The sequence below is a fragment of the Aulonocara sp. 'chitande type north' Nkhata Bay genome, linkage group LG16 (genome assembly GCF_057382095.1).
Source record: "Aulonocara sp. 'chitande type north' Nkhata Bay isolate Kocher_YH1m ecotype deep benthic linkage group LG16, A_spYH_male_GT1.1, whole genome shotgun sequence".
In the NCBI taxonomy this organism is placed as follows: domain Eukaryota; kingdom Metazoa; phylum Chordata; class Actinopteri; order Cichliformes; family Cichlidae; genus Aulonocara; species Aulonocara sp. 'chitande type north' Nkhata Bay.
This window is the reverse complement of record NC_141359.1, coordinates 15,860,862-15,882,672: the sequence shown is the minus strand read 5'-3', so window position 1 is coordinate 15,882,672 and position 21,811 is coordinate 15,860,862. Positions and strand designations below refer to the sequence as shown.

Sequence of the window (21,811 nt, the reverse complement as noted above, 5' to 3'; positions counted from 1 at the left end):
AGGATATTTTCTTTTTTGTGACGCACTGTTCTGGCCCACCTGTCACTGAGGTTGGGCTCAGAGGATTGTGTCAGTTTGTGCAGGATGTCCACAAAGCCCATCTCCCTCAGCTTGTCCTGACGCTCCTGAGAACCTGATGACACACAGTGAAGCAGAGAGGACAAATAACAATGTCTGCTGACATGTAAAATCCCACTGCAGCTGTGTGTTCATTAATATGAACACAGACACATGTTCCACAGCTGTATCTTAGCACCAAAGCCTCCAATCAGCTCCCTCCTCTGTCCCTGGTCAACTGCCTTGAAGACGTCAAGATCTGGATGTCAAATAATTTCTTCAAACTGAACTCTGGGGTGTAGTTCCCCAAGCCCCAGCTCCAGAAAGGGACTGATCTATGCCATGATGTGGATGGCTGCTCCTATTCACCATCTCCAGGAGTCTCCATCCTGGGTGAAACTAGAGAACATCACCAGACTCTGGCCATTATCTCAAATTCCCCAGCTGAGACCCCCATTCATCACCTTCATCACCTCCTGCTTGGAGTGCTGCAATGGTGCCTTGGACAAGCTGCAGTATGCTCATAAAACAAAATTGACAAAGTTTCTACCGACACCAAGTCGTGACAACACCCCGCCTTTATTCACCCCTTGGCTTTGATAAAGTTCGGTATCTCCTATAAAATCCTGCTTCCCAGTGCTGATCAGACATTTCACCTCCTACACTCTGTCCTGGACTCTGTGTTTCCCAGATAACAGCCTGCTCTCCTTCCCTAACAACACAGCCTTCAGTGCTGGTACCCTGATTCTTTGAAATATGCTCCCTTCTGAGATCTGCCCACCTTTGGGCATTTTCAAATAGTAGGTGAAATGTCACAAGCCTTCAGGACAAAAGGCAAACTATAGAAGAGAAATCAGAGTTTAATTAATAATGATGAATGAGTAAAGAAGAAACACTCAGTGCAAAAATGATTCCCAGATTCATCCCATCTGGTCACACAGCATGTTAAGATTTAATGAAGAGAACAATAACTTCAGTTTTAGCTGAATTTAGAAGCAGGAAATTAGAAATCAGAGACATAAAGGGATGAAATTCATTCAGGCCGAACACATTTTCTCTCCAGCTTACAAGTTATCTCCTTTAAGGCTCAACGATTGTTGCTTTTTTTCACTATTATCAAGACAATCGACCTCTGTGGGAGCAGAGAGTTGGCACTGAAGACAATAAAAGTGAAGGAAGGACATCTTAAAACTCTGTTACAGCACTTTCAGAAGGCCATGTACTATAATTAGTATTAAATCCCCTGTATATTCCTATGGCTGACCTCTTTTTAAAACAAACAAAAAACAAACACAGAAAACAGTAAACTGTAACTTCAAAAGTCTGAGTTACACTCTCCCTGAATGAGCATTTAAAAGACTAAAATGTAAACAACCATTTGAGAGGTCGACTTTATTACCATGCTCCTTCCATCCTACACAGCATTTCTCCATCAGACATCTTTCAGCGTTGTACTCGCCTGTGACGTGCCTTCATTCTGGTAAATGTTCTATAAACTAAAGCTGAACACTTAAGACCTCAGTTCTTACTACTTTAACGTGAGCTCAGCTTTCTTCATGTTCCTCGGTCTCCTTTATCTAAACCCATGCCCTTTCTTTATTAGTCCATGTACCTGTGCGCTGCATTTCTTACCGTCCTCCTCATTCCAGATAAGGTTTGAGACGCAAAAGGTTGCAGCAAGCTGCAGTTTCACATTCGAATGCCCCTGTGGGAACAGCAGACATCAGAGAAGTTACAAGTCAAGAAAGACGGGACAATGACACAGATCAATCAGGCCGCGACCTCTAGTATGTGCTTAAACACTAACAGTGTGCACAGTACCATATAGTATTTGATTTTCTGGAGCATGTCGTCATTGGTCATGATGAGGTCCTTGGCTGTGTTGCCATCGGCAATGTTGACTAGGATGCACAGCGTCTGACAGACAAAGTGTTACATCAGTGCTTTTATCTGAACAGTTTGTTCTGAGGTTAAAAAATAAATAAAAGAAAGCAACAGGCAACACATTCACAAAACTGGCAACATTTGATCATCACACTTTGTGTTTGTGGACGGGGACGTCAATCTGTCCACTTAGAAGGCACAAACCGAGTCAAACTGATAACAAGAGCACTGGCCAGGCAACAACAAGACAACCCCCAAACCATGGACCCCTCTATAGCTCTGCCTTGATGCCTGCAGTACACTCAGCTTGTAGTTCCCTCAGTATTGCACATCCATACGTACTGTCACATGAAGGTTTACTGCACAGCACAGTGTCAACGATGTGGAAGAAATACCACGAGGAATCAATATGACCAAAATCTCATATTCGATATGACATTTCTCATCCCAATGATGATAGAAATCACAAAATAGTGCTTTTTCTGTAAACGCTGTGACTCTCAGGCAGCTCGACCTGGGCGTCATGTACCTGGAGTCGAGTGTTTTGATCGATGCATGAAACTTTATATTTGTAGATAAAAGTTGCAACAGCTGCCATTTTCTTTCTGAGTATTTATTACACGGCACGCTGCAGGGAAAAGCCTGTTCTAATGTTTTGAGCACCTGACGGCTCTTTTTTTGCTTCTCATCCTTAAACTCTCTCCTTACTCTTTCACGTGATTCGTTCGTAGGTGGTTGAGAGGTTTGTCGTGTTTGAGTCTGTGGTGGGGACCGGTTTGCAGCATAACTTGCATAGTACAGTGTTCTGGTCCGTGTCAGACTTTTCATAACCAAACCATGTCCATGCTACAGAGGGAGCCTCTCATTTAGGAATAAGGTCCTCGATTTTTGTTGACTGGTCCTTCTGTTTGGAGCTGCCTGGTTCGTCTTCACTGGCCATGCTGGTATTCTGTGTGTCTGCATCCACGTGGTGGCCATCCCAAAAAAATATATTGCTGTAAACAGTGGATTTTGCTCCACGACAAAATAAAAGATAGCTTATAATATGAAACCAGAGAAGTTTTAATTTCGTCATCCGATACATTTCGTCATATGGCACAGAAAACTCCCACCCACTCCATGACGTGCACCAGTGAACAACACCGGAAATCATCTCCTTGTATAACTCCTCCATCGAATGCACAGTGCAGTAGTTACACCCTTTTGCACTTGCTCTACAGCAAAGTTTTACAAATTAATGTCAATCATATCTATTTCACTTCTTATAATTGAGCTATTTGTAAATATTAGAGCCATTTCTTATATTTTGTAAACTTTGTAATATATTGTATTATTTAATTTAGTTCAGTCTGTTACTGTTATTTTCTTGGAGCAACTGTAACCACATATTTCAACCTCCTCCAACATGCCCTTTCTGAAGGCTCTCTTGTTGCCTGTCCAGTCCATCTGTTGTTACTTTCATCTGCATCAAAGCAACTGTAATAGATTCACAGTGGTTTGTGCTCCCTAACTGGACAGATTGATATCGCTGAAGTTTAAGTGAGTGAGTGGCCTTGGAACCCTTACTAGATTGACAGGCAGCAGCAAATGCTTCTCCAAGATCACCGTTATCTTTTCTACTGGGCACTGTGTTAACACACCTGAACATTCCAGACCAGCAAACTGTCAAAACGTCTGCATTTATAGAGATTGGTCAATTAAGTACATTTGTTAGCAGCACCTGGTTGCTGCTTTTCCCTGTATGATGGGAATGGTGCAATGTGTCCTGTTGTGCTGTTCATCCAGGATTGTACTTAATTTTATGACCTGTTTTGGACCAGATTATTGTTTATGTCCCGATACAAACACCACTGAATTTAATAGGACAAGACTGACCTCAGGCAGACAGCCTGTGATCACATAAGCAGAATGTTTAACTGCTCTGCCACACAGCAGCACGCTGAACTTAGAAAAAATAAATCATCTGTACGTGTGAAGCAGACGGGTGCTCACCTGCTCTTTGACCTCTATACTGTGCTCCGCTTCGAGGATGAGGGTAACTGCCTGCATGATCTGCTTCCCGTGGGAGCTCATGACCTGGTCAATGTGCTGACAAAATGAGAGTTGGGAGTAAAGGGGAAGCAAAGGAGAATCAGTCTGCATGTTGCACTTAAGACCTCTCGACAATTCATTCAAATTCAGCCCATACTGGATCGTTCATATGTAGTGATAACACAAGTGGGGAGCATTCAACGCTGACCCAGAGGTCAAGTACCACCTATGGCTACGTTCACACTGCAGGCGAAAGCGCATCAAATCAGACTTTTCTGACCCTGTGCGACCCATCTATCCCATCATGGTATGACAGTGTGAACAGCACAAATCCGTCCATCCATCCATCCATCCATCTTCATCCGCTTTATCCGAGACCAGGTCGCGGGGGCAGCAGCCTAAGCAAAGAGGCCCAGACCTCCCTCTCCCCAGCCACCTCCTCCAGCTTATCCGGGGGAACACCAAGGTGTTCCCAGGCCAGCCGAGAGATATAATCTCTCCAGCGTGTCCTGGGTCTGCCCCGGGGCCTCCTCCCGGTGGGACATGCCTGGAACACCTCACCCAGGAGGCGCCCAGGGGGCATCCTTGTCAGATGCCCGAACCACCTCAGCTGGCTCCTTTCGATGTGGAGCAGCAGCTGCTCTACTCTGAGCCCCTCCCGGATGGCCGACCTTCTCACCCTATCTCTAAGGGAGAGGCCAGCCACCCTTCGGAGGAAGCTCATTTCTGCCGCTTGTATCCGCGATCTCGTTCTTTCGGTCACTACCCACAGCTCGTGGCCATAGGTGAGGGTAGGGACGTAGATCGACCGGTAAATTGAGAGCTTCGCTTTTACACTCAGCTCCCTCTTCACCACGACGGACCGGTGCAGCGTCTGCATTACTGCAGCTGCAGCCCCAATCCGCCTGTCGATCTCCGGCTCCCTTCTCCCATCACTCGTGAACAAGACCCCAAGATACTTGAACTCCTCCACTTGGGGTAGGAACTGATCCCCGACCCGGAGTGGGCACTCCACCCTTTTCCGGCTGAGAACCATGGCCTCACATTTGGAGGTGCTGATCATCATTCCCGCTGCTTCACACTCGGCTGCGAACCGTTCCAGTGCAAGCTGGAGGCCCTCACCCGATGAAGCCAACAGAACCACATCATCCGCAAAAATCAGAGATGAGATTCTGAGGCCACCAAAGCGAAAGCCCTCCGCCACTTGGCTGCGCCTAGAAATCCTGTCCATAAAAATTATGAACAGAAACGGAGACAAAGGGCAGCCCTGGCGGAGCCCATCACCCACCGGGAACGAGTCCGACTTATTGCCGGAAATGCGAACCAAGCTCTTGCAACGGTTGTATAGGGATCGAATGGCCCGTAGCAATGGGCCAGACACCCCATACTCCTGCAACACCTCCCACAGGACACCCCGAGGGACACGGTCGACTACCTTCTCCAAGTCCACAAAACACATGTAGACTGGTTGGGCAAACTCCCATGCACCCTCAAGTATCCTCGAGAGGATAAAGAGCTGGTCCAGTGTTCCGCGACCAGGACGAAAACCGCATTGTTCCTCCTGTATCCGAGGTTCGACTAGCGGACGAACTCTCCTTTCCAGCACCCTGGCATAGACTTTCCCAGGGAGGCGGAGGAGTGTGATCCCCCTGTAGTTGGAACACACCCTCCGGTCCCCCTTCTTAAAGATGGGGACCACCACCCCGGTCTGCCAGTCCACAGGTACTGCCCCTGATCTCCACGCAACATTGCAGAGGCGTGTCAACCAGGACAGCCCTACAACGTCCAGAGCCTTCAGGAACTCGGGGCGGACCTCATCAACACCAGGGGCTCTGCCACCAAGGAGTTGTTTAACTGCCTCAGTGACCTCGCCCCTGGAAATTGGCGGGTCATTCCCCTCATCCCCAGACTCTGCTTCCTCCCCGGAAGACGTGTCAGTGGGATTAAGGAGGTCCTCGAAGTATTCCTTCCACCGCCTGACAATTTTCCTCAGTCGACGTCAGCAGCGCTCCGCCAGCACTATACACAGTGCAGGTAGAGCACCGCTTTCCCCTCCTGAGACGCCTGATGGTTTGCCAGAATCTCTTCGAGGCAGTCCAAGTCTTTTTCCATGGCCTCTCCGAACTCCTCCCACACCCGAGCTTTTGCTTCAGCCACTGCCCGAGCCGCATTCCGCTTGGCCTGTCGATACCTGTCGGCTGCCTCCGGAGTCCCACAGGCTAACCAAGCCCGATAGGACTCCTTCAGCCTGGTGGCTCCCTTCACCTCTGGTGTCCACCATTTGGTTCGGGGATTACCACCACGGCAGGCACCAACCACCTTGCAGCCGCAGCTCAATGCAGCAACTTCGGCAATGGAGACGCTGAACATGTTCCATTCGGACTCAATGTCCCCAGTCTCCCTTGGAATGCTGTTGAAGCTCTGCCGGAGGTGTGCGTTGAAGATCTCGCGGACTGGGGCCTCTGCTAGACGTTCCCAGCACACCCTCACTACGCGTTTAGGTGCACCAGGTCTGTCCAGCGTCCTCCCCCGCCACCTGATCCAACTCACCACCAGGTGGTGATCAGTTGACAACTCAGCCCCTCTCTTTACCCGAGTGTCCAGAACATATGGTCGCAGGTCTGGTGATACGATCATCGACCTACGGCCTAGAGCGTCCTGGTGCCACGTGCACTTATGGATACTCTTATGTTCGAACAGGGTGTTCGTTATGGCCAAACTGTGATTAGCACAGAAGTCCAATAACAAAACACCGCTCGGGTTCAGATCAGGGAGGCCGTTCCTCCCAATCACGCCCCTCCAGGTCTCGCTGTCGTTACACACGTGAGCATTGAAGTCTCCCAGCACGACAACAGAGTCTCCAGGTGGAGCACCTTCCAGCACCCCACCCAGGGACTCTAAGAAGGCTGGGTACTCCGAACTGCCACTCGGCGCATAAGCGCAGATGACAGTCAGGACCCGTTCCCCGACCCTAAGACACAGGGAACAAACCCTCTCGTCCACCGGGAAAAACCCCAACGTACCGGCAGCAAGCCGAGGGGATATTAGAATACCCACCCCAGCCCGCCGCCTCTCACCAGGGGCAACTCCAGACTGAGACAGAGTCCAGCCCCTCTCCAGGAGACTGGTTCCAGAGCCCAAGCCATGCGTAGAGGTGAGCCCGACTATATCTAGACGGTACCTCTCAACCTCACGCACTAACTCAGGCTCCTTCCCCACCAGATAGGTGACATTCCATGTCCCTATTGCCAGTCTTGGCAGCCGGGGGTCAGTCCGCCAGGGCCTCCGCTCCTGGCCGCCACCCGACACACAATGCACCCGACCCCTATGGCGCCTCCTGCGGGTGGTGGGCCTGTGGGAGGATGGGCCCATGTCTCCTCTTCGGGCTGTGCCCGGCCGGGCCCCATGGACTAAGGCCCGGCCACCAGACGCTCGCCCTCGGGCACCCTCCCCGGGCCTGGCTCCAGGGGAGGGCCCCGGTAACCCTATCCCGGGCAGGGTAAACTGTTCCCTCGATATTCTTTTCATAAGGGTCTTCTGAATCGCTCTTTGTCTGGTCCCTCACCCAGGACCAATTTGCCATGGGAGACCCTACCAGGGGGCATAGCCCCTGGGATCCCTGGGACACACAAACCCCTCCACCACGATAAGGTAGCGATTCAAGGAGGAGCAGCACAAATCCGATATTTTCAAATCCGACCTGGGTCACTTTCATATGTGGTACTGAATCCGATACATATCTGATGTTCTAGAAAGCGACTGCTGTTTGAACGGTCATGTCGCATTAAATCCGTCTTTTATGTCACTGACACAAGACAGACGCCAATTATCAGCGCCAGAGAAGACATCGCGAATGCTTCCTGGCCATCCAGTGAAACTGTTTGGAAGACAACGTTGGAGAAACGTGAACATTTTATTTATACTGTATAATCTGCAGATTCTGACAGAAATCTGCAACTATCCTTTGAAGCACTGCTCCTCTCTAAAACAGCAATAAGGATCATTATTAGGCCATTTGTAAATGACAAAATAACATAAAGCAAAATTGGGAAACGTAAAGTCTGAAACAAGTCTTTATATTAAGGTCCATCAGTCAAACAATCCTGTTTGCTCTGGGTCGAAACAGAGCGCGTTGTGTGTGTCGTCTTCTTTTGTGCATGCGAGCCGCTTTGAGGGTTCACACTAGAGCGCGTCTGCTGTCACATTTTATTTGTAGTGTGGACAAGCAGAGAAAAAAAAAAATCGGATTGATCAAAAAAAATCGGAATTGAGCATTAAGACCTGCAGTGTGAACGTAGCCTATGACATATGGGCCACCTAAGAGCAGTTCACAAACAGCAGCAGTACATTTGTTGCATAAACTAGACTCTTTTGTGAAAGTGGATTTTGTTGATATCGAATCTGACGCAGCACGATAGTCACGATAATATTTGCATGTAACCAGTGGAAAGCTAAAATTTATTTATTCATTTAACAACATCATTTCATAATTACTGCAAAGTATCCACAGCAAACAGTACACATTTTAAAAATATCTTAAATATTATCTGGGAAATATTAATATTAGCTTTCTCTGCTCTACTGTAAACTGAACAGAGGTTTTGATCGGTAATGGGACAAAACATCACCGTGGAATTTGGGAAGCTGCTCTACACACCAAACTGTTGTAGCTGCTTAACACTCATTCATTAGTATCCAGACATCAATTTTCTTGTGCTTATCCAAGCTTACCCAGCTACTGGCTCCCTGTGTGAGGATATGAATGGGAACCAGAACTGGAGACAGTCTCTCTGGCGTTGGAGCCTCACATTCCTCACTCACAGAGTCATATGCCAAAACAGCAGACTCCTTTTGAGCCCCTAATCTGAGCTAAGATTGTACTGATGGACACCTACATCAGAAACTGACTTGTTTTTCGTTGTATGTAAACATGTCTTTGTGTTGAAAGTGAGAAAAAAAACTCCTGGTGTGTTTGTGTGATTCAGAGAACACTACCTCTGCCATCAGATCTGTGACTGCAGACAGGGCCAATATAAGGATCAGACCATCGAGCCCAGCTTGACTTAGAGTTCCTCCTAAATGACCGGGTTTTCCCATGCTCTCTCTGAGGAAGAACCCATTTCCACCACTTAAATCTGATCTTTTTCCTTAGCTTGTGGCTACAGGCAAGGGTAGAAACACAGATCAACAAGTCTGGCTTCACACTCAACTCTGTTTTCACTACAACAGTGTATCGATGCAGACACTGCACTAGTCTACCACACTGTATCCACTCATTTTAGCAACTGGAGATTGGACCGCCAACTGACCTACAAAGCGCCAGACCCTCAGCCACGCGCTTGCCAAAAAGCCCCACTACAAGGCCTGACTCGAAATCGAGGGCCTCTGTATCCCTGTGCTGCATGAGTTAATCCTTTGAATGTGACTTTAATCACTGTTTTTATAATAAACTCATCAATCTGACCTTCTAACCAGGACCAATTTGCCCTGAAAGAACCTATGAGGGCTTAATTCCCCCCGAAGACTACAAATCTCACCAAACATTCATGGATTCTTTCATACTTAAGAAAGCTCAAAAGCTTCAAAGCACTTAGTAGTTTGTAGCGACTCACTTACAATAGAAACAGTGTGCATTACACCAAATCACAAGAGTTCAACGTCCTACAGGAAACACGCTACCGTTTATCTGTCCACTCCTATTAGAAACTAATCTGACTGCTTATTGTAGAGCATTGACTTTGTTGTGACTGTTGTTGTAATATCAATAAAACTGATTTAAGTTACAATGTGATTCAGTGTGAAGTTTTGTGCTTTAAAAAATGCAAAGCCTTTGAAATTTGACTCAGAACGAGGTGATTTCCATCTGAGATTTAATTTGAGCCGGTGAGTGTTCAGCAGTTAATCGACACAATAATCGAAAGCTTATCCAACAATGAAAAAAAACCCCAAAACAAACAAAAGAGAAAAAGCTTTAATTGCAGCCTTATTCATGTCTGTTCATGTGTGTGTTTGCGTGTCTCACTGCGCGTTGCGACAGTAGATTGCGCAGCAGACCGAGGGTCTTCATCAGCACGTTGGTGTCGGGGTCTGATAGCAGGCGGAACAGCTGTTCTGTGCCCAAACACCGAACAATCTCCACCTTCACCTTCTGATCAGCTTGGAACGCCATATTCTTAACACACAAAGTAGTCAGTCGGGATATTTTAACATCAAGCTAAACACAGCAGCTCACTTTTACAGTGCAGACGAAGGGTGGAGGGGAATATTTTAAAGTAAAAAAATTAAATAAAAGCTCACCATCAGGGCCCAGATCCCATTGACTCTCAGTGCAGGACTGTCGCTCTGGGTTAGACTGCATAGTAATTCCATTACCCCTGACTCCAGGATGGGCTGCAGACACACAAAGACAACTGGACTCAACATTAAAGTAATTAAAAAACAAAAAAAGAAAACGTTACTTTACTAAACAGCTATTTTTTAACATCTCCATCAGGAACGGCATCATCATCATCATCATCAGTCGTGCAGTCTGCAGAGCATTTCCTCTCAAATACTGTCTGCATGGGGCTGTTGCCTACCTACATTCATAATCAGCTCTTGTAGAAACACCTTATACAAATGTGGGAGCCGGGTTTGTCTCTTTTTGGTGCTTTGCCTGTGTCAGAAATGCAGGTGTGACGTGTGTGCCTGCTTTTTGGTTAAAAGCAGCTTCTTCCTGCAGGGCTGTGAGGAGGGGTTAGTGAGTTTACAGCTTCAGAATGCAGACAATCAGAAAACATTTAATTTCTCTGCTTTACAACTCCCTCTAGTCATTCACGGTGTCGCTCCCTCAACCACAGCCGTCCACTCTCTCCGCTTCTCTCTGCACTTCAGTCTGGGTTCCTTCTCAGAGTAGGTGTAAGACCTGCAGTTAATCTCTTTTGCTGTAGGGAAATGTGGCTTCTGAGCTTCTACCTGCCCTGCTGTGTTTACCAGCACATGTTCCACCTGCTCAGTTTTTAAAGCTTTCTGCTGTGGCTGAAAACGAGGCTGTGTGAGCGGTGAGATTGTACCAAACTAGAACAGCTGTGAATCAAACAGCCGAACAACGAGATGAACGTGTCAGCAAACTCGATTCATTTCAGAACCCGGAGTGTCTCCATGAGTGTACCTCTTTGCTGGGTGAGAATTCCAGCAGTAGATTGCATAGTGTAGAGGAAGCCATAACCAGGACTTCATCCGGGGCGTTCTGCAAGAGCTGCGTACAACAGAACACACAACCTTAGTTGATATTTCCTCTCACAATCGCAGACAGGCTCGACGTTAATGTGTCAGGTAGAGAAACTCAGAGCTCCACTAAACAGCTGTGAAAATATGCTGTAAACAAAACTTTAACGTCAAATTCCAGTGACCTTCATCAGGGGTTTCCATACTGCATGATCGTGGAAGCTGGTTCTCAGCTGCTGCACCGACCGAGAAAGACTGTGAAGACACCTAGGACAAAACAAAAATATAAACAGGTGGTTTAATGGAGATATTCAGTGTGTCAAAGCTTTGGTTTAATGTACCAGATCAGCACCGGAGCCTGAATTAAACTGCCTGTGGTTTTACTCATCAACAGGCAAATCCCACTGTGGTCCAAGCCAGGCCTCCAGAGTGCAACAGCAAGCTGACATAAAGGGTTAAATGTGTACAGAGAATTAATACTAATTATATGATTTAAAAAGTAATGTAACGTTTTGTCTAACACAACTGTATGAGATCTACTGTAGTTACATTGGAAACATTACCGCAAGTGGACCTATTACACTAAATTCTTCAGCTCCCTTTACATTAAGGTCCCGCCCCCCTTAAGCTAGCTTCATTCTGATAGGTTGCCCTACATCTTAGTTTTCCCCAAACAGAAGCAGCGAAAGGCTGTGGCTCTGCTGTAAACCTTTTAAGAATATCGAACTTAATTAGAAACGGCAAATTTCTCTAATACATCCGTACCAGTTTGGACATGAATCTGATCCAGAGCATGAGTGCGCACGGCACGAGGAAAGCAACAAACATTAAAGCAGGACGTCTCTGTTCAGTAAATATTTTGCTCATTACTGTTTATTGGATTATTAGGGTGGATATAATATTTCAATCAAATCTACATGACTTCCTGTTAAAAGATCTACATTAAAGCAATAAAATGGCTAAAGTGGAAAACTTTCTATGCCAAAACAGGTCCACTTTAACTTTACCAAGCTCAAATTTAGTGCTAACCTCCTCAAGTCTTTGCAGCTGTCTCACTTTGCACCATACCTGACAGCCGCCAAACGGACTTTAATGCTGGATTCTGATAGGCCACTGACTATCCTGTCCATCATGTTCTCCGTCTCTGTTATCTGAAAGCCAACATGAGGGGCCGGGTTAGCACAGAAACATATAATGACACGTTTACATAAGCAAACAGAGACGTAAACCAGAGGGCACCTTTTTGCGGATCTCCTCATCGTTGGAGCCCAGTGAGGCGTACAGTTTGAAAGCTGCTTGTCTCAGCTCGTGTGCGTGTTTCAGGTCGTGGTCCAGCTGCAAGACAGCAAAGTGAACTGTTGCTGAACATTAAGTGACAAAGGTTTTTTATTCAAGGTGAAGGATCCATTTTGTGATTAATAAATATGTTTATCAGCATTACGTATTTGTTCCTGGGAACTGAAGGCAGTAAATGACCTCAATCTGAGGGTTACCGGGTCAAAGCTGAGTGATCGAACAGCTAAACAGTCTTTCTGGGCAAAAGGAATACATTTCAACAGCCTTCAATTTGTCTTAGTAAACAAGAAAGGAAATGTTTTAGGGACACAGACAGCAGATATTTAAATGCCCTGAAAAACATCTACAACTATAAGACTGATTAGCACAAGTTCAGTTTGTTGGTTCACAGACAAATGTTACAAGCCCCTGAACTTTTCATCAGAATCCCGCTATTGAGCCAAATGGATGCAATCAAATTTGTTACGCACAGAAGAAAAGAAGTTTTGATAATCCCAAAAGGAAACTGTCAGCACTTTCTAATGCTCCGACTTTCAATTCACAGGTCCAATTTTTAGTGAGTCCACATCTTTACTGTGACTATGGTCGAAGCATTAGCTACGCTTCATTGTTGTTTATAAAACATCAGCAATCAAATCATTTCGTAACTGCATCTTCTGACAAAAATCTCCAAACACACAATTTACAGGCCACAGCTGTGCTATGATTTACACTAAATTTACATGTAAACGTGATCACTCATAGCTACACAACTAGTTTTCCTCTCACTCAGCACACGGGCAGCAAATCAGCTGCTCACTGAACAGAGCAGACATACACAGGTGTGCCTGCAGCAAATATAATTCACACTCAATTATTTAAAGTTGTGATCAAAAGTTGACACTCATCGTAGGCATGAATGCCACGGTAATGCTTTCAGTGATTTCTTTGAACTATTTTATGTTCCAGGGAAGAAATGACTGCAGCTTACATCATTAAAAAACAACAAGTGAGTGCACAACTTTGAATTTACACACAAAGTCAAATATATAAAAAACTTTTAATAGGTGGTGCAATAGGTAAGCACATTTTTTAATTTAAAAAAAAAATCAATATGAAAATTGTATTAATTGTATTAGAAGGCCGTTAACTGTGAAATCTGGACTGCACTCTCAGCAGACACTGAATGGGCCATTTTGGTCATGTTTGAAAAACAAGTGTTCTGTGTTCTTCACAGCACTGGTTTGCCCTCTTGTGGGCATAATGGGATATTTAAACAGATACGTGTGTGTTTTGTGACAACACTATTTCATGGGGGCAGTGGGAGACCTTAGACCAGCAGCTGGTTTCATCGAGAGCAGCTTAGAGAAGGGGAAATCTAAAAGTCACAAAGCCCGTGATGGATGAAAAGTTGCCACAGTGGCAACGTCTTGAACTGACGTGTGATGAACAATGCAATCAAGTTCTCTGAGATTCCTCATTTTAAAAGATAAATATTAAAACTGCTTAACTGAACAGACACGACTCACCCTCTTGATGTCAGTGATGGCAGACACCGAGCTGGGGTACTTGAAGTAGTCGGCTAGCATGGCCACGAGGTGATCAGTGGTGCTTGCGATCCTCTGCAGCTCCACGTCGGGCTCCATGAGATAGGCCAGTGTCTCTGCACCCTCCACCCTTTCCTCGAGCAAATGCTCTTTACTGCACATTCGCACGAGACATGGCAGGGTCTGCACAAGCAGCAAAAAGTCACATTTAAGGGGGAAAAAACAAAAAAAGGAGTGCCACTGGTAGAGTATCACAAGAGAAATGATGAAGTGAGGCACAAGAACATGTGGGAAAAATCTGACCTTTAGTACTATGCAGCTATCGTCTGTCCTGATGGCACTCGCTCGACACATATAGGTTAGACTGGAACAGGAGAAGAGGTCACAAATAAACAAAAGGTACAGAGGATATAACTCAGTAATAAATAAATGTTATGCCACTCACCATTTGGCTGCTGTTAGCTGCATTTCAATGGGTTGATCCCTTTGCATCATTTTGACAAATACCTGAGTGAGTAGCTCACCATCCACCAGCACTGATGAGGAAAAAAAGCACATGAGAGGAGAAAAAGACGAGAGAAAGTAGAAGAAGAAAAGCTCCTCACCATTCACCAGTGTCATGGAGACCTGAGTGTTCTCATACGCCAGGACTGAGAAACACTTTAACGCCTGCATCCGGACCTGGAGAACAGAGGACGATGTATGGAGTGTTACAGAGTATTGTGTGTCAAAGGTCATATGGTCACACGGGGTAAAGATGCACACTCCCATTATACCTTATAAGAGGGTGAAATGAGCAAAGGGGCAATATTTTGGATGGCGCCGTGGTTGAAAAGGATCGTCTGGTGCTCTGGAGTCTGAACACAACAAATCTCAAATCAGCAATCGATCAGTCTGAACAGAGACACTGTGATGGACTCCAGTGTGTTTATGGGCAATAAAATACCAACAAATACCTTACAACAGTGGGAGAAGATCTGGGTGATGTACTCCTGGGTTCTCAGAGAGTTGCTCAGAAGAGACATTAAATGAGGAATCACAGTGGGGTCCTCAAAAAGAAAACAAACGAAAGAGAACATACACACAGAATCATTTCAATGAGAGAATGGGTGATCATGTTCAAGAATAGTCAACTTTTAAACCATCTCTGATGTGAAAATGTAAACAGGGTGGGTGAAAATAAACTCCTGACAATCTCAGTTCTAAGAGATAAGATAAGATAAAACTTTATTGATCCCACAACGGGGACATTTTTGCGTCACCTCAGCTCAAGTACAGATATCAGAAGGAAATACAAAAATACAAATAAGTACAATCAGTGAAAAAAAGTAAGAGAATGCACTATATACAATGGTAGCATACACAGTATGTGATTATGGATATGGTTGGAAATATGGAAGACAAACTATATAGCTTGACATAACTATTGTACCACTACTATTCCTATTTATAGACATGTGTACACACACACACACACACACACACACACACACACACACAAAATATACATATGTATACATATACATACATATATACCGGCACATGTCCATACACATGGAAGGTCCATTATGCATGAAGTGGTGACCGTGGATGTTCAGTGTCCAGTGACTTATGACTTTGTGATTGAGGGGTTATAGAGTCTAACTGCTGTTGGGATGAATGATCTGCGAAAGCGCTCCTTCCTGCAGCGAGGGTGTTTCAGTCTCTGACTAAAGGAGCTGCTCAGCCCACTCACATACTCATGCAGTGGCTGATGTGGGTTGTTCATGATGGATGTCAGCTTTACTAACATCCTCCTCTCCATCCACTCCCCCTGCAGGCCACTGCATATAAAAGGGCAGATGCTACCACAGTGTCATAGAATGTCCTTAACAGAGTCGTGCAGACTCCAAAGGACCTCAGTCTCCTCAGCGGGTGGAGTCGACTCTGGCCCTTCTTATACAGGATGTCTGTATTTGTAGTCCAGTCCAGTTTATTGTTGAGGTGAACACCCAGGTACTTCTGTGGTGCTTTGTAAAAGATAAACCGTTCCATGTCAGCTGTGTCAGAGGAAACGCACTCGCAACCACTCAACAAGAGCGATGAGTCACCATACTCTGCACGGAACCTTGCAAATAGGGTAGCCACTGCTGCTAGCAATGCTAACAATAGAGTGACTGTTTAACACACACTTTTTTTTTTTTTTTTTTTTTTTTACTTTCAGTCAAATAGCGAGTAACATCTTTAACTAAAACTGTCCTCATGCTTTCTGTTGGAGATAAAAGAATGTGATGGTATTTTTTATTTTTTTTTAAAGACTGACCTGCTGATTATGAGTTTGACCAAGTAAGTATCCATGACAGCATGGATACTTTTGAACTTTTCTTTAATTCTCTCATAAAGATGAAATTTAAGAACCTCTCCTTTGCCCCTAACAATGAGTTTCGACACCTCACTAAAGTCACGGTATGACGACAATCAGAAGTGTTTCTTGGCTTTTCCAACAGTAGCCGCATAGTCAGAGACCACCACTAACTAACTCATCACTAACTTTTGATGCAAACCAGTCATTTTGTTCTGTAAGCAGGCTGAAATCACTCAGACCAGGAGAGCTTCAAGGACTACTCCCAGCAAGCTTTGAAGGGGTAAACAGGGTTTTGTTGTTTTTGGTTATAAAAATGACTTTTTCCTCAACAACTGCACGACTCGAATAAATCTCAAAATTAGGTGCACCAGGTTACCACGCAGAGCTTCATTTTACTAATACAATTGGAGTATATTTACATTTATCTGACATGGTTTGCATGCCTGTGTCTAGCTGACACCAGTGTTAGTATCCTGTGTCCATCCTCTTTGCGTAAACAAACTGCTGATGGTTAAAGTCTTTGATGGCTACAAAGGCTTAAACAGAAAGACAGTTTATATGCTGGCTAGCCAGCTATTCAAACAAGGAAATGACAGATGGGTGCTCTGGTAGATTTCTGGTTACAGTGAGACAGACACAGTCACTCCACATTACTGATTCCATTTTCTTTCAGAGAAGAATCAATATGCTGCATTTAAACTGCTTTAGGTGTTTACACAGCATACTGCTACCAAGCGGAACAATCACACTTGTCTGTGCCACCATGAGGTTTAATTAACACCTCTAAGCTGCACGTCCGCTGCAGCAGAGGCTAACGAGTGTGGCAAAGAATTTGATAAGACTCTGAATCAAATCAGATCATATTAATCACTGCATTTCTTCCAATAATACATTTTATTAGTGCCTCTGTTCTGTATTTATTTGCTACAACAAATACCTGAGACTGGTACTCTGCGCTTGTCATGACCAAACTTGTCTACACATGTGGTATAGAAGGCATTTAAGGCAACCTACAGTATAAAGCAGCTGCACAGGGGTGACTGGACTGATGAAGACAGTTCTGAGACATCGAAGGCAAGCTTCAATGAAGACCAGGTCCGGAGATAAGAGACCTGCAAGCACACAGAGTACGTGTAATCTCACGTCACCTACAGTATTTGCATACATCTGTGTGTGCGTGTGTGTTTGACCCAACCTTGAAGAAGGGCAGGGATGATGTGACAGTCCACCAGGGACTTGATGTTGTTCTCAGTGCCCATGGCGAGGCTTCCCAACACTACGGCGCACTCTGTCCTCAGCTCCATACTGGACGAGCTCTGCTGCAGCAGGTATAATAACCTGGAGCCAACAGAGGAGGGAAGCACAGTCAGGGTTTCTCTAGGTTTTTAATAAGACAGTTGAATAAAGTCTTATCACTTCTATCCAATGCAATTTATATACAGAGCACTGAAACACACAACAGTCACCTCAAGGCACTTTATACTGTAAGACAAAGAACCTACAATAATAGAGAGAAAATCCCAACAATAAGATGACCCCTCCATGAGCAAGCAGTTTGTGACTGCGGAAAGGAAAAACTCTCGTTTAACAGGAAGAAACCTCCAGCAGAACCATACATAGGAAGTGGAAAAAGACAAATAAAGTCCCAGCAGCCTATTTTTCTAGCCTTTGCCTAGAGAGGACGTCTTTTTCCCAACTCCAACCTGGGAGCCGGTTCAACATGAGAACAAACCCTGCATAACCTGTAAGACATAGCAGAATTTACTACCAGGTTATATTGCATAGCTTTAACAGCTGTGCTGTAGTTTCATATTATCATGAACTACAACTTTATACTACTGTCAACAAAACAGGCATCAGCCTGTAGAACCTGGGGGTAAAAATAAACTTGGCCCTAACAGACCTTTTTTAAGTATCCATCTACTCTGTATCTGTGACCAAATGGGTTCAGAGGATGGCTGGGGTAATGTACTGTGGTGAGTTTCATGCTCTGTTATGATATCAAAGAGGTTGGGGGTTGCAAAACAACTGGATTCAAAAGCACCATAAGTGCTTTTAATGTGGTCCAACTTATTTGGTTGGAGGAACAGACACAAGAGGGTAAGCGTGCCATGTTCCAACAGCTTCATGTAAGTGCATTAGAATGACTTTTTCAAAGACCTAAAGAAGGAAGTAGAGAGCAGGAGAGCGTGAGAGGTGCGGGGATTCATACCTCGGCACGGCTCCGAGGACAATCAGATTGGCCTTCTGCTTGTTGTTTCCTATGACAGCGTTCTTCATGTCACTGTGAAAGCATACAAATACATCCAAATGAGACATGTGAATGTATTTGAAACAACATAATATAACCTTAAGAGTGAATATGAACACCTTGATTTATAGCATGTTATCATTTAATTGATAAGTTATAAGCACATCAGGCCGACACAGGTCAGGCAGGCTGACAGTTTTAAAAACAACAATAGAAATCATTGATATCAAGCTCATGTTCTACATATTCTCATGTAACACATTAGAAATGAACAGGCTTCATCTAAGTGCATTTTTCCCCCCATGAGCTTCTTCTGCTCTGTTAGTACCTTCAGATGATATGTGATATCAAACTGCAGCAAGGTGAGTGGAAAAGCACACTGATCTAGGAGGCAGTTAAGGCGGTCAGGCGCTCGGCTAATGAAACGATACAAGTCGTAACCAGAGCTAGTCTCCCCGCAAGTTAAAAATAACTAAATAGTCCGAGTCCAAATCACAGCAGTCCAGACCAAGAGTGAGAGTGAGACACGAAGTCACAAACAGCTAAGCCTGTGCATGTAAGCACACACTCCTGCTGCAACACTGTCGTCACTAATGTTTAGAATTTGGGACATTAAAAACAAGCACGTGTTGGTAAATGATAAACAGCCTGTGGAATTAAACTCTTAGCAACAACAACAGCTGAATTTAACGTAACAGGGTGGACTGTTTGTTTTTGTTTTTTTTAACCATCAATTTCATTCATTTTCAACAAAAAAGAAAGAAAGAAAAATCAGGAAAGCCCAAAGACGTGCTATTGCAGTGGCTGAATAAAGTCTGCAAATTGGAGGCAAGCAGAATTTGACAGCTGTCATTTACTGAAAAAAAATTTTTTCAAACACTTTTTTTCCTGCACTTTGTAAAACAAAATTTAAAACAAAAATCAAAAACAAACAAAACAGCACACGCAGAGATTTTTCTGCAATGTCTCCACCCACCAAACAGGTTTTGGCCTTCCACCAAGAGAATTAATGAAAACTGTGAAAAAAAAAATATATGTAAGACTTCAATTTAATTTACAAGTTTGAAGCATAATGCATTTTATGCATCAAACAAAAACAAAAAACTCTATAAGATGCACAGACTTCTTGCCTTGCCTACATAATGCGCGACAGTATTTTTGTGTGTATTCACATAAGTACTATTCTGACACAGGAAACACCCTGATATACATGTGTATATATCATACGCGATCAGACCCACACTTACATGACTCCCTGAAGCACTTTCTGTGGGTCGGGGTCAAACAGTCTGTCAACATAATGGCGACTAGTGGCGGTGACTTCCTGCATTAGAACAAAAAACAAAACAAAAACACAAACATGACTTTTAGAAATCACTGACTTGACCCTGGATTTACCTTGTACAGTATTTTTTCTCTACACTATCAAATGCTGTCCTCCACATCTGACAACTGACAAAGTGCACATATTTCAGCAGAGTAAAAGCCTACGGAATTTGGTTTCTAACTGAACAATTATTAACCATTAAATAAACAATAATTAATTATACATAAAAAGGGCAGTTTTAAATTGTTTTTTTTTTTTTACAACTAAAATAACACCTTTTGTGTTACACACAGGAAAAATACAGCAGCCTCCACGGCAGGAGCCTCTAAAAGCTTTTTGACACTGCGACACCAGAAAACTTTGTTTATGTCACTGGCAGCTTTGACCAGAACTTTCCGCAGAAGTCAACGTCCTCCAGCTGCCAACGGAGTCACACTTTGATGCCAGCACGTAGCTCACAAGGTGTCCCAACACGTTCTGTACCTGTGTACCTCTCATTCAGACAGCCACTGTGGCAAACATTCATTTCACAAGTATACAGCATTATGTATGTATACACAATAACGGATCAACTCGTGTTTTTAAAAAAAAAAAAAAAAAAAGAGTGAAGCTGAGATGCTAAAGTATCAGTTACCATGATATCTTCAATCACACTGCCTCCTTTCTGCATACACCTACCATGGGGGGCGTTTCACGGGGGCTCCTTATGCGCTTTTTCGTGGAACATTTTGCGTTATATTAGCCAAGTTACAGTTGGCAGTGAGTGTCACTTGCTAGAGTAAATCCCGGAGTCTTACCAATTACTACAGCTCTGACTGCCGACACACTACATATAAAAAAAACCTCAAGAGTAAGGAAACCAGTGAGTTAGCGAAGTTTGCTTCGCTAGCTTAACCGTATGCTACAGTTGCTAATGTTACTTGCAGGAGCACCTAACGTTAGCTAGGTTTACAATGTTAAGTTTGCTATTGCAATTAAGACGGCGCATAACTTAAAATCAAATAATACTGAGTGGTTTGAATAAAAATCTCATTCCTACAACTTTTTATCCAATGTGCATGATGCATTCTATAAACGTGTTTTGACTACTGCAAAACTGGTGACAGCACTGGTACTCTTAGCAATTAGCTGCTAACTCATTCCGAGTAACACTGACAGCTAGTTTGTTCGCTCAATTTTGTTTTAGGTTACAACGACGGGGCGAGCGGGCACAGCTCGCATGTATTCTCTTTATTGTGTTCAGAAGGTTCCCGCCCGCCCGGGCAAAGCAAGGAAGAAAATCATTCTCTACAACAGCAACGTAGGCGGACCGCTACATGTTGCAATGCCTTTAACTTAGCTTTATGGCTAACAGAAAAACCTTTATACTTGAGAGCTTCTAGATGACCAAACAAAATCAGCTACTCGCAGTTGCCGTTTGCATTCTATAACCTGACAATGCTAGTTGAAATTATAAAGACTGGCACTCACAGACAGCACACTGATGCGGAGTGGGGCCTCCAATAAGCACGCCATCTCTCTTCCTCCGATGGAGCGCCCCAATCGGCGCAGCAGTCTGGAGACACTCCACCCCCCAGAGCAGCTTTGAGGGGCCTTTAAAAAGTAACTGTAGCCTAATCAGACAACTCTTTGCTAGCGTTATTTCTAAAACAGGCCCCTATATTCTTCCGTAGGCTCAGCTGTGATGTCCCGTAGCAGATATGCAACAAAAACCAACACCGCTAACTTAGCGAGCTCTCTGACAGACCGTGGACTTGTCAATAAAGTAAATATTGTTTATAAACGTGACGTGGTTGCTGTCTGCTTGAATTTGATTCGACACAATAGGTTGAGTCGTGCGAACTATGCATCAGATTAAGGTATAAATATAAAAACGCAAATTTTTAAAA

General features: G+C 44.4%; 1 protein-coding gene across 3 annotated transcripts in view; it reads right to left on the bottom strand.

The window, feature by feature from the left end:
* The window catches only part of armc8 (armadillo repeat containing 8), a 26,410-nt gene extending 4,599 nt beyond the window's left edge, over positions 1 to 21,811 (bottom strand). The window contains exons 1-21 of one of the 3 annotated variants that reach the window (XM_086265844.1): positions 21,393 to 21,811; positions 19,843 to 19,919; positions 18,557 to 18,628; positions 17,540 to 17,682; positions 17,359 to 17,456; positions 14,957 to 15,049; positions 14,777 to 14,857; positions 14,606 to 14,681; positions 14,446 to 14,536; positions 14,304 to 14,364; positions 13,983 to 14,183; positions 12,418 to 12,513; positions 12,247 to 12,329; positions 11,364 to 11,445; positions 11,123 to 11,209; positions 10,270 to 10,362; positions 9,995 to 10,144; positions 3,934 to 4,029; positions 1,879 to 1,974; positions 1,690 to 1,762; positions 40 to 133 (exon numbers count right to left, since the gene is read on the bottom strand). In XM_086265844.1, the coding sequence (XP_086121970.1) occupies positions 40 to 133; positions 1,690 to 1,762; positions 1,879 to 1,974; positions 3,934 to 4,029; positions 9,995 to 10,144; positions 10,270 to 10,362; positions 11,123 to 11,209; positions 11,364 to 11,445; positions 12,247 to 12,329; positions 12,418 to 12,513; positions 13,983 to 14,183; positions 14,304 to 14,364; positions 14,446 to 14,536; positions 14,606 to 14,681; positions 14,777 to 14,857; positions 14,957 to 15,049; positions 17,359 to 17,456; positions 17,540 to 17,682; positions 18,557 to 18,628; positions 19,843 to 19,919; positions 21,393 to 21,437 (1,988 nt within the window). In that variant the 5' untranslated portion in view covers positions 21,438 to 21,811. Of the gene's footprint in view, positions 1 to 39; positions 134 to 1,689; positions 1,763 to 1,878; positions 1,975 to 3,933; positions 4,030 to 9,994; positions 10,145 to 10,269; positions 10,363 to 11,122; positions 11,210 to 11,363; positions 11,446 to 12,246; positions 12,330 to 12,417; positions 12,514 to 13,982; positions 14,184 to 14,303; positions 14,365 to 14,445; positions 14,537 to 14,605; positions 14,682 to 14,776; positions 14,858 to 14,956; positions 15,050 to 17,358; positions 17,457 to 17,539; positions 17,683 to 18,556; positions 18,629 to 19,842; positions 19,920 to 20,600; positions 21,009 to 21,392 lie in introns of those variants that run through there. The other 2 variants (XM_086265843.1, XM_086265846.1) reach the window with 2 other exon arrangements.